The sequence below is a fragment of the Gigantopelta aegis genome, chromosome 2, assembly GCF_016097555.1.
Source record: "Gigantopelta aegis isolate Gae_Host chromosome 2, Gae_host_genome, whole genome shotgun sequence".
Lineage (NCBI taxonomy): Eukaryota > Metazoa > Mollusca > Gastropoda > Neomphalida > Peltospiridae > Gigantopelta > Gigantopelta aegis.
The window spans coordinates 38,694,587-38,707,633 of NC_054700.1; the positions used below are offsets into that span (position 1 = coordinate 38,694,587).

The following is a 13,047-nucleotide window of genomic DNA, read 5'->3' on the forward strand; positions in this document are numbered from 1 at the left end:
GTACGCCTATATCTAAACCGCATATGCCATACTGGACTATCTTATCATAGTGTCATATATTAGTTATATGTATGGGGAAGGAAGATGGAGTTTTTTTTTTAAAGCAGGGGAACCTTTAAAAAGGGCACATACAGTATTCAAAAGTACACCGACGTGTGCTAAATATAGGTAATTTTAACCCTGAAATAAAGAAATAAATTAATTGCATTCATCTGTTAAGCAGTGGCACTTCGAATTCCAGGATTGGGTGTTTGTTCCCATGAAAAAAAAGTAAAGTTTGTTTTATTTAACGACGCCACTAGAGCACATTGATTTTTTATCTTATCATCGGCTATTGGACGTCAAACATATGGTCATTCTGACACTGTTTTTTAGAGGAAACTCGCTGTCGCCACATAGGCTACTCTTTTACGACAGGCAGCAAGGGATCTTTTATTTGCGCTTCCTTCAGGCAGGATAGCACAAACCATGGGCTTTTTTAACCAGTTATGGATCACTGGTCGGTGCAAGTGGTTTACACCTACCCATTGAGCCTTGCGGAGCACTCATTCGGGGTTTGGAGTCGGTATCTGGATTAAAAATCCCATGCCTCGACTGGGATCCGAATCCAGTACCTACCAGCCTGTAGACCGATGGCCTAACCACGACGCCACCGAGGCCGGTTTCGTTCCCATGAAGTCCACTTTGGATCTGATTCTGATATGTGAACTAAAACAATAAAGATGTAATGTTTTTTTCAGTTGTGCTGATGTAAGAGTTTGGCTATAAACGTTATGAGCTCAGACCTGGTGCTTATAAATATTTAGAGTCTAGACTCGAGACTCTAATAGAGTCTGAGGCGTGAACGTCATGACAACGCCATACAAATTGTATAGGTGAGACGTCATTAGAGAGATTGAGTCTGGACTCTAAAATTTAAGTTTTATAAGCACGGGCCCTGGAGTTGATGACATAAACCGCAAAAGAGAATACTGTCCGGGATGTGGTGCGATATAAATAAGGGTTAATGTTGGTAACGGCGCAGGGTTCACGTGTCCATTGTCAAATTAGACATTAGTTAAATTTTTACACAAAGTGGCTACAACTTTAAAGGGACAGATCCTATTTTTAAACAGGCATATTTTTCACTATTAGAGCCGTTCATGATCACATTACTTATATTTTATTGTTTCGATTATCCATTTCCGTACAACCTGTTTCCGGTCATCCTGGGTTTTTTAATACCACAAAATGCATTTTTTATATTTTTAAAAACCACGTGCGTCTGAGTAGTAACGCTGATGGAGTCGCGTTTTAGTCTATTTTTAAGGGTATTTCAACGTCACAGACTCTTGTTTCAAAGAAAAAGAAAGAAATGTTTTATTTAACGACGCACTCAACACATTTTATTTACGGTTATATGGCGTCAGACATATGGTTAAGGACCACACAGATTTTGAGAGGAAAACCGCTGTCGCCACTACATGGGCTACTCTTCCGATTAGCAGCAAGGGATCTTTTATTTGCGCTTCCCACAGGCAGGATAGCACAAACCATTGCCTTTGTTGAACCAGTTATGGATCACTGGTCGGTGCAAGTGGTTTACACCTACCCATTGAGCCTTGCGTAGCACTCACTCAGGGTTTGGAGTCGGTATCTGAATTAAAAATTCCATGCCTCGACTGGGATCCGAACCCAGTACCTACCAGCCTGTAGACCGATGGCCTACCACGACGCCACCGAGGCCGGTCTCTTGTTTCACTCTGTTGTATCCAGATGTGTTACAGGTTTTTAAATTAACCAAACTTAGTGTCCATGTTTTCGGGTTGAAACTAGGGTCTAGATTAAAAATATTCCTTAGTATTTAAAAATTAAGAGTTTGTCCCTTTACGTATTTGGTTAATAAAATGTTATGTAAATTAACCACTTTTGAAAAATGTTTAAGGAAATATAAATATCAAAATTGGCCAAAACTAAATTATTTCCAGGATGAGTCAGGCGATGGCAGTGAGCTATCCGCTTAAAGTATCACCACATTATAACAGAATAAAATTTAGCATATAAATAAAAGTAATATAAATTATAAAATTGTAATGAGCCACTCTTAGACCGAATATTTCTGTCTCTGTAAAAGTTTATTTCATGGGTTTTTTAATGATTTTTCTATTTTCTATTTATATCTCTATTTTATTTTGTTTGGCTTTTACAGTAAAATATAAATATAAAATAGACAAATTATAAAAGTTTTTTTTAAAGCGACATGAAACAAAGCTTTACAAAGACAGAAATATTCGTTCTAAGTCAATTTATACTTAGGCGTTTTATGCGAAAATGTTCTTATATTCATTCTGGAACATTTTCAGTTAAATTTTCTGTGATTATAAATCAGGATTGTTGAGGAAAATGGGGAATATCCATAACCCAACCACCCACCATCCAGTCTCTGACGACTTTGAAGGAAATATGATTTCAAAATTAACACACGTTAAATACAGCTTGATGTAGGGCTGCCCCCCCCCTCCCCCCCCCCCCCCCACACACACACACCACACCACACCACACCACACCACACCACACCACACCCCAGTCTCTGACGACTTTGAATGAAATATGATTTAAAAATTAACACACGTGTAAAATACAGTGTGATGAAAACATGGATTGTGTATTTTATTTCTTATATACATATGTATATATTTTTTTCTTTTCATCATTCATTCTTTCAGTTCACACGTTTTGCGTACATTCCACTACTGGGCGTGGCAAACTATAACAGGTAAATTCGCTTGAATATTTTAAAGACACGATCTGAGACGAACAAATCTGAATATAACGTGTGATAACTTGCGGTCACATACTTGTGATTATGTACTCCCCGCGTTCTACGTTCGATGACGCTATCTTTAAGGTAACACCACACTGTCGCCTAGACCGGACGGTAGAGATTGTTGGTGGTGTGGTGGTCGTGTGTGTGTGTGGGGGGGGGGGGGGGGGGGTGTTACAGGGTTTTTTTTACAGTTGCACATAAAAATAGAACATTTTAGTTTTTCAAAACTCATGCTGTTAAAGAAATTAATAACTTCAGCAACTGGAATATATTAATTCGTATTCGGGGTGGGGGTGGGGGGTTAAAGGCTTGGGTGGGGTTTAACGTTGATGGGGGCACTGTCCCCTGCCCCTTCTCCCCTCGTGCATCCAACGCCTATGGCATTAGTTTTCATTTTAATTTCATCTTGTTTCCGTGCTTATATCCAATTAAGGTTCAAGCACGCTGTCCTGGGCATACACCTCAGCTATCTGGACTGTCTGTCCAGGACAGTGAGGTAGATGTTAGTGGTTAGTGAGAGAGAAGAGGGTGTAATGGTCTTACACCTACCCATTGAGGGTGTAGTGCTCTTACACATACCCATTGAGTCATTAAAACTCGCTCAGGGTTGGAGCCGGTACCGGGCTGCGAACCCAGTAGCTACCAGCTTTATGTCCAATGGCTTAACCACGACAGCACCGAGGCCGGTGACATTATGTATTTGTATTTGCAGGTCTGGCTGGGATATACGTCACGGCGTTGATCTTCATCATGTACGTGTTCGCTACGCAGTGGGCACGAAGACACGTGTTCACGTGGTTCTGGTTCACGCACAACTTCTACATCTTCGTGTACATCATCACCTTCCTGCACGGCATCGGCGCGCTCGTGCAGTCCCCGCTCTTCCAGTGGTTCATGGTCGGGCCACTGGTTCTCTTCATGCTCGACAAGCTGGCCAGTGCCAGTCGCAACAAACTCGAAATACCAGTCAAGAAAGCAGAACTTTTACCTTCTGGTACGCGACAATATTAATAACAAATAGCATCATTATACTCAATGGCGTAGCCAGCATGAGGCAGATGAGGCGCTTGCCTCGAATGGAATTTCCCCAGATTTATTTTATTTTTCCCATGACACTGATATTTATTTTACAGGTCTAGGTTTACCTCGGCGTTTTTCCCTCTCTGGCTACGCCCCAGATACTTTTTCTATTATTTTAATTTTTTGAGGGGTGTAGATGTGGGTGGTTGTTTGTTTGTTGTTTTGGGGAGGGGATGTTTGTTTTTGTGTTTATTTTTGTGTTTGTTTGGGGGGGGGGGGTTCTTTCTTTTTAATATCAAGGATTGACATATATGATTAATAGATAATGAAGTTGAACGGGTTAACTAAATAACGTACAGCATGAAATAGGATTGGTCAAAACTGACACTAGGTCATTCATATTCATCGATTATTTCTACTCCCCCTGTCTAAAAATACTACTAGTAAAACAAAACTTTAATTTAAAAAACAACAACACAAACGAACAATCTAGGTAATGCAGGCTACATGGTGCCATGCGTTATCACTGTCAGAAACTCTTTAACAAAACGGAATTGCGCTAAACTGTTTTTGTTAATATTTAATGAGCGGCTGTCATTATTTAAATCAAACATTAAAAACTGGATATGAACTTTGATTGGTCGGAATACGCCTTGGTGATGTCTTCAAAAGCTTTTTTTGGAATCTACAAAATTTAAACAGGTACTTTTTTATAGGAATAACTGCTTATAAATAATAGTGTTTCACTTTTCAAAATACATGAATTCCAGAAGGGAAGGTATTGTGATCTAGATACGACCTTGCCCTCTCTTCCTCCCTTCTCCCCCCCCCCCCCCCCCCCCCCCCCCACCCGGTTCGAACTTCTGTATTAAGACATGGACTATTTGTTTTCAGCTGTGATTGGACTTACTTTCAAAAGACCCGAGAACTTCCAGTACTTATCAGGGCAATGGGTTCGAATCGCGTGCCTGGATCTGGGGAAGAGCGAGTACCACCCCTTCACTCTGACGTCTGCGCCTCACGAGAAATATCTTAGTCTTCACATACGGGCAGTCGGACCCTGGACGAAAAACCTGCGCAGTATTTATGAGCCAAATCAGCTTGGCGCGAAGCCATATCCAAAGGTTTTTTAATTTATTTTATTTTTTAAACAAAATATGAAGTACAACTTCCATTTATTTAAAGAAAATTGAGTTTGCTGCCATCATAACATGTTTCCGACTGGCAGAGCCTTTTCAATGGCTAAAATTACATTTAAAATATTTTAAAATTATTATTTTCGGTTCAGAATATCTGTCTGTATATTCAATACGTTTCTGGTTGTCATAACGTTTGCAGTAGCCCAAAATGGATTTTTGCCTTCCAATAGTTTAGTACATATGGAAAAAGTACATATTAGGAAATAAAGTGAAATTCGAGGTGTTACAAACATTAGGACAATGAGAAGCACACTGTATATTCAAACACTGATGTTCTGAACAACAAAATGTACTGAATATGTATAGTACTTTGAGCAGTTAAAAGGATCTTTTGGTGGGAAGGAAGGAAATGTTTTATTTAACGACGCACTCAACACATTTTATTTACGGTTATATGGCGTCGGACATCCGGTTAAGGACCACACAGATAATGAGGAAGAAAACCGCTGTCGCCACTTCATGGGCTAATCTTTTCGATTAGCAGCAAGGGATCTTTTATATGCACCATCCCATAGACAGGATACACATACTACGTCCTTTGGTGTAGCGGTCGTGGTGCACTGGCTGGAGCGATTGTTGGTGGGAAACATATTTAACAAAGGCATCAAACTCAGAACAGTATCTGTAGCAAGTCTTTAGCCCATTCTTCCATTCACTAAATTCTAAAGCACGGCCACCCAGAGTACAAGGGCTAACCTCCTTAGATACAATTGTCCAGAACGAAAGAGAGACTTCCACATTAACTACTAAATACTTTCTATTCGCGACACTTTCCAAAGGTATTGCTTACAGTGTTTAGTATTTAGTATTTTACTGGTTATGGCTATTCTATTTACATCGTAATTTTGTTTCTTCTGGAGATGTTTCCTATTATTTGTCGTTCTATTGTTGTTTTATTTTTGAGAAGAACTATGTTTTTTAAGTCCTGGCAATTTCAGGGGGTTTTTTTAAGGTTTTTTACTTTCTGAAGAACCTTTTTTTTTTAACCCCGACTTTGTGATTTAGAATTCAACACCATTCTCTTCCTATTTCAGTTGTATGTAGACGGGCCGTTTGGTGAGGGTCACCAGGACTGGTTCACGTTCGATGTCGCAGTACTTGTTGGGGGAGGAATCGGCGTAACACCCTTTGCGTCCATTCTAAAAGACATCGCTTTTAAATCTCGTACAGGCGCTCATATCTCGTGTCAAAAGGTATCAGTTTCTTCCAAATATATACCTTTATCCAAAACTCTAAGATGATGCATACATTAATAAAGATGAAGAATTATCATATAATTATGTTTTGGGTACATGGGTACATGCCATAATTTCACATATCCTACTTGATTCTGGTATATATATATATATATATATATATATATATATATATATATATATATATGTCTGTCTGTCTGTCTGTCCATCTGTCTGTCATATATATGGTTTGTTATATATATGGTTTGTTATATATATGGTTTAATAAAAATTTATTTTGTGAGTTTGCTCATCTCCCATGTGCTCAATCCTGATAAAACACTCAGAATAAATTAATTATCAGCTTTCGCATACTCTACTGTAAAAGTTAAATAGTTTGAGTATCTGTGATTACAGGTGTACTTCCTGTGGGTGACGAGGACACAGAAGCACTACGAGTGGCTCATCGACATCATCCGTGACGTGGAGAACACCGACGACCGCGACATCGTGTCCGTGCACATCTTCGTCACGCAGTTCCAGCAGAAATACGATCTCAGAACCACCATGTTGGTGAGTGGGTCTTTCAGACCGTAGAGGAACACACTCTCTCTCTCTCTCTCTCTCTCTCTCTCTCTCTCTCTCTCTCTCTCTCTCTCTCTCTCTCTCTCTCTCTCTCTCTCTCTCTCTCTCTCTCTCTCTCTCTCTCTCTCTCTCTGAGTGTGTGTGGGGATGTGGGTGTGGTGTTGGCGTATGGGTCTGTATGTACATAGTCCCAGCAGAAGTACAACCTCAGAACCACTATGCTGGTGAGTGTTTGTCTTTTAGACCATTAAGTTAATTTCTGCGTGTGTGTGTGTGTGTGTGTGTGTGTGTGTGTGTGTGTGTGTGTGCAAGAAATTGTTGTAGAAAAGTTATATCGCTTATATAAAATCATTTAATAACAATTTGAGGGATGTGTATTTTCCAGTATATTTGCGAGCGGCACTTCCAGCGAGTTGAAGGTAGAAGTCTGTTCACTGGTCTAAAGGCCACGACACATTTCGGTCGTCCATATTTCAACAGCTTTCTTCAGTCGCTGCAGTTTGAACACCCACAGGTAGTTCATTTTAACTTAATTACACTGTATGCAATATATCAACCAAACCATGACCCATAAATATCAGTACTACAACCCCTACCTCAAAGTATTAACTGAACAAAATGTTACCTTCCATGGCTCATTTTCAGTATAACCATTTGTTTTTACAACACCTCTAGTTTTGCACAAAATTTGAGTACTTTTTACAGGTACCCCATACATGTTTCAAGCATACGGCTACTTGACACAGTGGTACTAGATGAAATAAAATTGCATACATTTTTTGCCCAGATTTGTTTTACAACCAACAACTCACATTTACCAACAATCACAGGACTTGTGTAGTTCACCAAAGTAAACATCTACGGTCCCTTTTTTAACATTTTGACATTTATTGGACCTGCGATGTTTACAACTTCAATGGCCAAAACAAGCGTGCAATCATGGAATTAATTATTTCGTGGCGAAAAATTATATGTACCAATAAATATAAACACTTACCGTATAAATAAAACTTCCCGAGTCACGTTTTACGTATGAATAGACAGTTTGTCCAAATAGTAATCCTGCATTAATCGTCTCAGGTTCACGAGTTTCTTCCACAATATACGATATTTAATGGAATATCACGTTTAATAACAATAATAATAATATAAAATAAATAATAATAAATAAACTAATTAATTAATTAATATTTTTTAAAAATCAATTAATAAATAATAAATTAATTAATAATATTAATAATAAAAACTAAATAATATCATAAAATTAATTAAATAATAATATAATAATAAATTACTGAATAATATTAGTAATTATAATAAATAAATAAATAACAATAAATAAATTATTGATTTAATAATAATAATAATTAATTAATTATTTAATTATTAACTAAATAAAAACGTGCTTTTTTCATTTATAAATGCTTGTTTCTTGTTGTTTTTTTGTTCAACTAAGGTGCATTATTCGTAATTTGTTTCCCCTATCTCTTTGTGTGTCTAATCACCTTTTCCCAGAACTTGCTATAAAAGATAATAGAAATATTATGAAAGATTAATGAAACTATTATAATCAAAGATTTTTTAGGTTTTGGGGTTGGGGGTAGTGCAGGTTAATTAAAAAATATTTATAATATTTTTTGTTTTTTAAATTGAATAAAAACCTTAAAATAAGTTCTAATAACCAGTAATTATAACTAAACAAATTTAAACAAAAAAGAGTAAAAATTAATAATAAATAAATAAATTAAAACCCTTAAAATAACTAATGACCTGCAATAATAATTAAACAAAGATTTTTTAAAGAAAAAAAGAAAGAAAGAAATGTTTTATTTAACGACGCACTCCACACATTTTATTTACGGTTATATGGCGTCAGACATATGGTTAAGGACCACACAGATTTTGAAAGGAAACCCGCTGTCGCCACTACATGGGCTACTCTTTCCGATTAGCAGCAAGGGATCTTTTATTTGCGCTTCCCACAGGCAGGATAGCACAAACCATGGCCTTTGTTGAACCAGTTATGGATCACTAGTCGGTGCAAGTGGTTTACACCTACCCATTGAGCCTTGCGGAGCACTCACTCGGGGTTTGGAGTCGGTATCTGGATTAAAAATTGCATGCCTCGACCGGGATCCGAACCCAGTATCTACCAGCCTGTAGACCGATGGCCTAACCACGACGCCACCGAGGTCGGTCAAAGAAAAAAAATAGAGAGAAAAACCTTTGAAACACATGTAACCAACGGCCTGTAATAATAATATGAAAAAAAAAATTCTAAAGGAAATAATAATTTTTAAAAAAATGAGTAAATAAATGAAAGCCTTAAAATAAAAAAAGAATAATACCCCCCCCCCCCCCCCCAAAAAAATAAATAAAAAAAATCCAAACTTTAATGGCATAAATATTAATAATGCATATAATGCAACCCACACAAAGCAAAATCAGTTCCATTCAGTTCCGAAATATTTCTTTTTATTGGCTTTGTTTGATACGACCGGCCTCGGTGGCGTCGTGGCAGGCCATCGGTCTACAGGCTGGTAGGTACTGGGTTCGGATCCCAGTCGAGGCATGGGATTTTTAATCCAGATACCGACTCCAAACCCTGAGTGAGTGCTCCGCAAGGCTCAATGGGTAGGTGTAAACCACTTGCACCGACCAGTGATCCATAACTGGTTCAACAAAGGCCATGGTTTGTGCTATTCTGCCTGTGGGAAGCGCAAATAAAAGATCCCTTGCTGCCTGTCGTAAAAAGAGTAGCCTATGTGGCGACAGCGGGTTTCCTCTAAAAACAGTGTCAGAATGACCATATGTTTGACGTCCAATAGCCGATGATAAGATAAAAAATCAATGTGCTCTAGCGGCGTCGTTAAATAAAACAAACTTTACTTTGTTTGATACGAATAATTGTCGTTCCGCCATATTTTCATTCCGAATTTTCGATGTGCCAGGATAAAAATAACTTTTAAATGTGAAAATGTGTCATCTTCAAACATCTAATCCTGGAAAGGTTACCAAAGGTATTGTAATTAATATTTTAGTCTAAAATTTATTAAAATATGTTGTTGTATGTGTTGAGGCCCTTAAATAAAGCACAAATGCCTGATTTTATTAAATTGTGATTGCAAATGGAAAATTCGATCCAATGGATAAACGTTACGGCACAGCAATACACATCACAATAATAAATATCGTGCCGGAAACGTTTATCTTGATGAACTAAGGACTTGTGGTGTTACCTTCTCTGTCAAAAGTTCTGTGCACCTCGAACTTTGATTATTTGGTTTAGTATATACAACCTAGACACACGCTGTCAGGGATGTCAGTCCAAGGCAGTGGGTTAATGGTTAGTAGGCTATTTAGTGAAAGAGAAATGGTTGTAGTGGTGTTGCACCTTCTATATCTCTGCACAATGCAGAGTCAAAAACAATTGCTTGCTCGGGTTTAAAATAAATATCTTAATTACAATATTGAGCATTGACATTTTATCCTTTTGAAGTACTATTTTTATTTATACATGTTTTAAAATTCACATGTTAAGAGAAGTTAAAAACTATATCTTTGAACCAGTCTTAAAGGCATACTGTCACAGATTTAAGGACCTTATTTCTCTAAAAATGGATAATAAATAAAAATTGAATTAATTGTTGGAAAACAAATCTAGCTATCGCATCACTTTAACTAAACCATGATGGAATGAAATCCATGTCAACCCTCAAGGCAATTTTCGTTTTTGAATTATAGACCATTGCCATAATTCAATTATTTTTACAAAATATCATTAATAAATGGAGTATGGTGGTTATGAAGATGGTTGAATGAAGTACATTTAGGGACATATCAAATAATTGTTGTTCACGTAATACTTTGTTAGACCATTAAATAGGTCAGTGGTCTGTGACAATATGTCTTTAAGGGAAGTGATTGGGAGTCCGACTGTTGCCTCTGGTGTGTCTGCTGATGATAACTAGTTTAACGTGCCCATATACCACTAGGGTTTCGAACACGCCCATCCCGAGTCCGACCTCCGATAAGATCGGTGGCCTGACTCGGGATGGAGGGGGGGGGGGGGGGGGGGGGGGTTGAAAATGGGCAGAATTTTGAATATAGCAATTAGTAAAAAAGTTAATAAAATAAATTTAAAACATTAAAATGTTACAAGCCAAAAATAAAAAGAATTGACTGCTCGGCCGAATATTTATATAATTTGGAGCATTTTAGAAGGACAGTCCAAAATTAAATAAGAGAAAGAAGAGAGGATCGGACTATTTAATAATATTTAAAAAAATAAGTAATTTCGACATAAAATTTTGAACGCAGATCTAAAAGTTTAAAGTCCGATCGATATGTTTACGCGAGTGGCCTCGTTAAGGCCGTTTGGGTGCACTGCTTAAAGGGACGAGATGGGTTTCATCCCGTCAAGAAAACTCCTAGATTGGCAATCGATAGATGTTGAAGGTGTAGTTCTGTGCTGAAATACAGATCGTGAGAAGCCGGATCCGTCTGAACGAGAGAGAGTATCAGACTAGGGTATAGACCAGTCGTCATGTGTTGGTATAGTGGTGCGGACAGGCCCGACTCCGGAGGATACGAGATGGTATCACTATAAAGCAAGGTAAAGTCTAGAAAAAGAGTAGTAGGGGCCGACCCCGCTTCCTATTTCTTCTTAGAGTGGGGCGGTCAATCTCCCAGTGCTGCTAGGACTGGCTCGGACATGTAGAGACTAAACGCGAACAACCGTGGCGTTCTGCAGAATGGCCGTCATACAAGTCACGACAAAAACAAGTCGACAGTCAGACGGAGAAATGACGTGGAGGCAAGGAATCTCGCTAAAAAAGAATCCAACCTGGTGGTGCAGACTGTCGAAACGAGAAGCGTTCCAGCGTTCAATCAGTTCCAATGGCCGCATACATCCCCGTAGAAAACTTTATTTCGCTGACAAAAACAACGAAATGAAGGGCCCCCAAGTCGAGCACACGAAAGCACGTGCAGTGTGCACAAGCGAAACAAACACGTCTTACCGCGTGGAGCTCCAGACTGGGAATCCGGTGTGTCTGCGGCTTGCGTTTTGGTCATAATATACACCATATACGATTATTCCATTGCGGCTGGCCGCATTCGTTTTGCAGACGCATGCATCGCACGCATTCAGTCTAGATGGTCCCATAGAAATTAATGTATCATCAACTTCCCTAATTGCGTCATGCTTCTCGTGCACGGTACGCGCAATCAACATTCGATTTGTTGTCGTCTGCTTGTCATTCATTTGTGAGGTTTTTCTTCACAGTTCGTGAACATTTTCATTAACAATAAAGTTCAGACAAGTGAGTATCTCAATACAAAACTTTACAAACCCCTAAAACCATTAATTTTGTTTAGTCGTTTTTGTTTATTCCTTAAAATTAATGATGTCGGGTCCATTTCATTCATAAAAATTGAGTTGAAATTGAGGAAGATGAATTAACATTCGGTGCGTGTCACATGACCTCACACGTGCCAGACCAATAAGGCCAAATCATTTAATTTCGATGATTTTTAAGCCCCCTATTGTTAGAATTTGTTTTCAGTTATGAAATTCGATCTGCAAAGGTGTGCTACATTTTTGTGCCTCTGCTGTGGTGAATAGTATTCATAATCCATTCGTAACAATTGTAAATATGTTGCGTGTATAAATTGTTAATTACGAATCAATTCATTTGAAAATTGATAGTTTACAATCTATTCACTGGTATGAACGCAATGCCTATCTGTACTGACATCAGATTTTAGTGATGGGTGTTGGTAAAACGCGGACCGGTCGGGAACGCTTGATAAACTGAATTTATCCTTTAAAAAAATGAAATAAAGTGTTCATCCACTGTACATATTTCCGAAACATATTTGTTCATATAGTGGCCTTAAAAATGGAAACTGATGAACCGCACATGCACGGTACGATACTTTTTGCAAACGCATGCGCCTGAACGCAAGTAGTATAGGGGCCTGTATGGGGCCACGATTGACCTACTTTCCCGTGATCACGTGACCTTGGTAGGAAACAATGGCCTTTGTGTAGGAGACAATGGGCTTCGTACAGGTGTCTGACCTTGGTAGGAAACAATGGCCTTTGTGTAGGAATCAATGGCCTTTGTCTAGGAGTGTGCAGGTGTCTGACCTGGGTAGGAAACAATGGCCTTTGTGTAGGAGACAATGGCACAATGGCCTTTGTATAGGAAACAATGACACAATGGCTTTTGTGTAGGAAACAATAGCATTTGTATAG

At 38.4% G+C, this 13,047-nt stretch overlaps 1 protein-coding gene across 1 annotated transcript in view; it reads left to right on the forward strand.

The window, feature by feature from the left end:
* LOC121388454 (dual oxidase 1-like) overlaps positions 1 to 13,047 on the forward strand; it is a 67,438-nt gene that overhangs the window by 46,536 nt on the left and 7,855 nt on the right. Inside the window, exons 25-30 of the mRNA XM_041519786.1 lie at positions 2,706 to 2,755; positions 3,519 to 3,800; positions 4,721 to 4,950; positions 6,060 to 6,218; positions 6,618 to 6,773; positions 7,171 to 7,299. Of these exons, the coding sequence (XP_041375720.1) occupies positions 2,706 to 2,755; positions 3,519 to 3,800; positions 4,721 to 4,950; positions 6,060 to 6,218; positions 6,618 to 6,773; positions 7,171 to 7,299 (1,006 nt within the window). The remainder of the gene's footprint in view (positions 1 to 2,705; positions 2,756 to 3,518; positions 3,801 to 4,720; positions 4,951 to 6,059; positions 6,219 to 6,617; positions 6,774 to 7,170; positions 7,300 to 13,047) is intronic.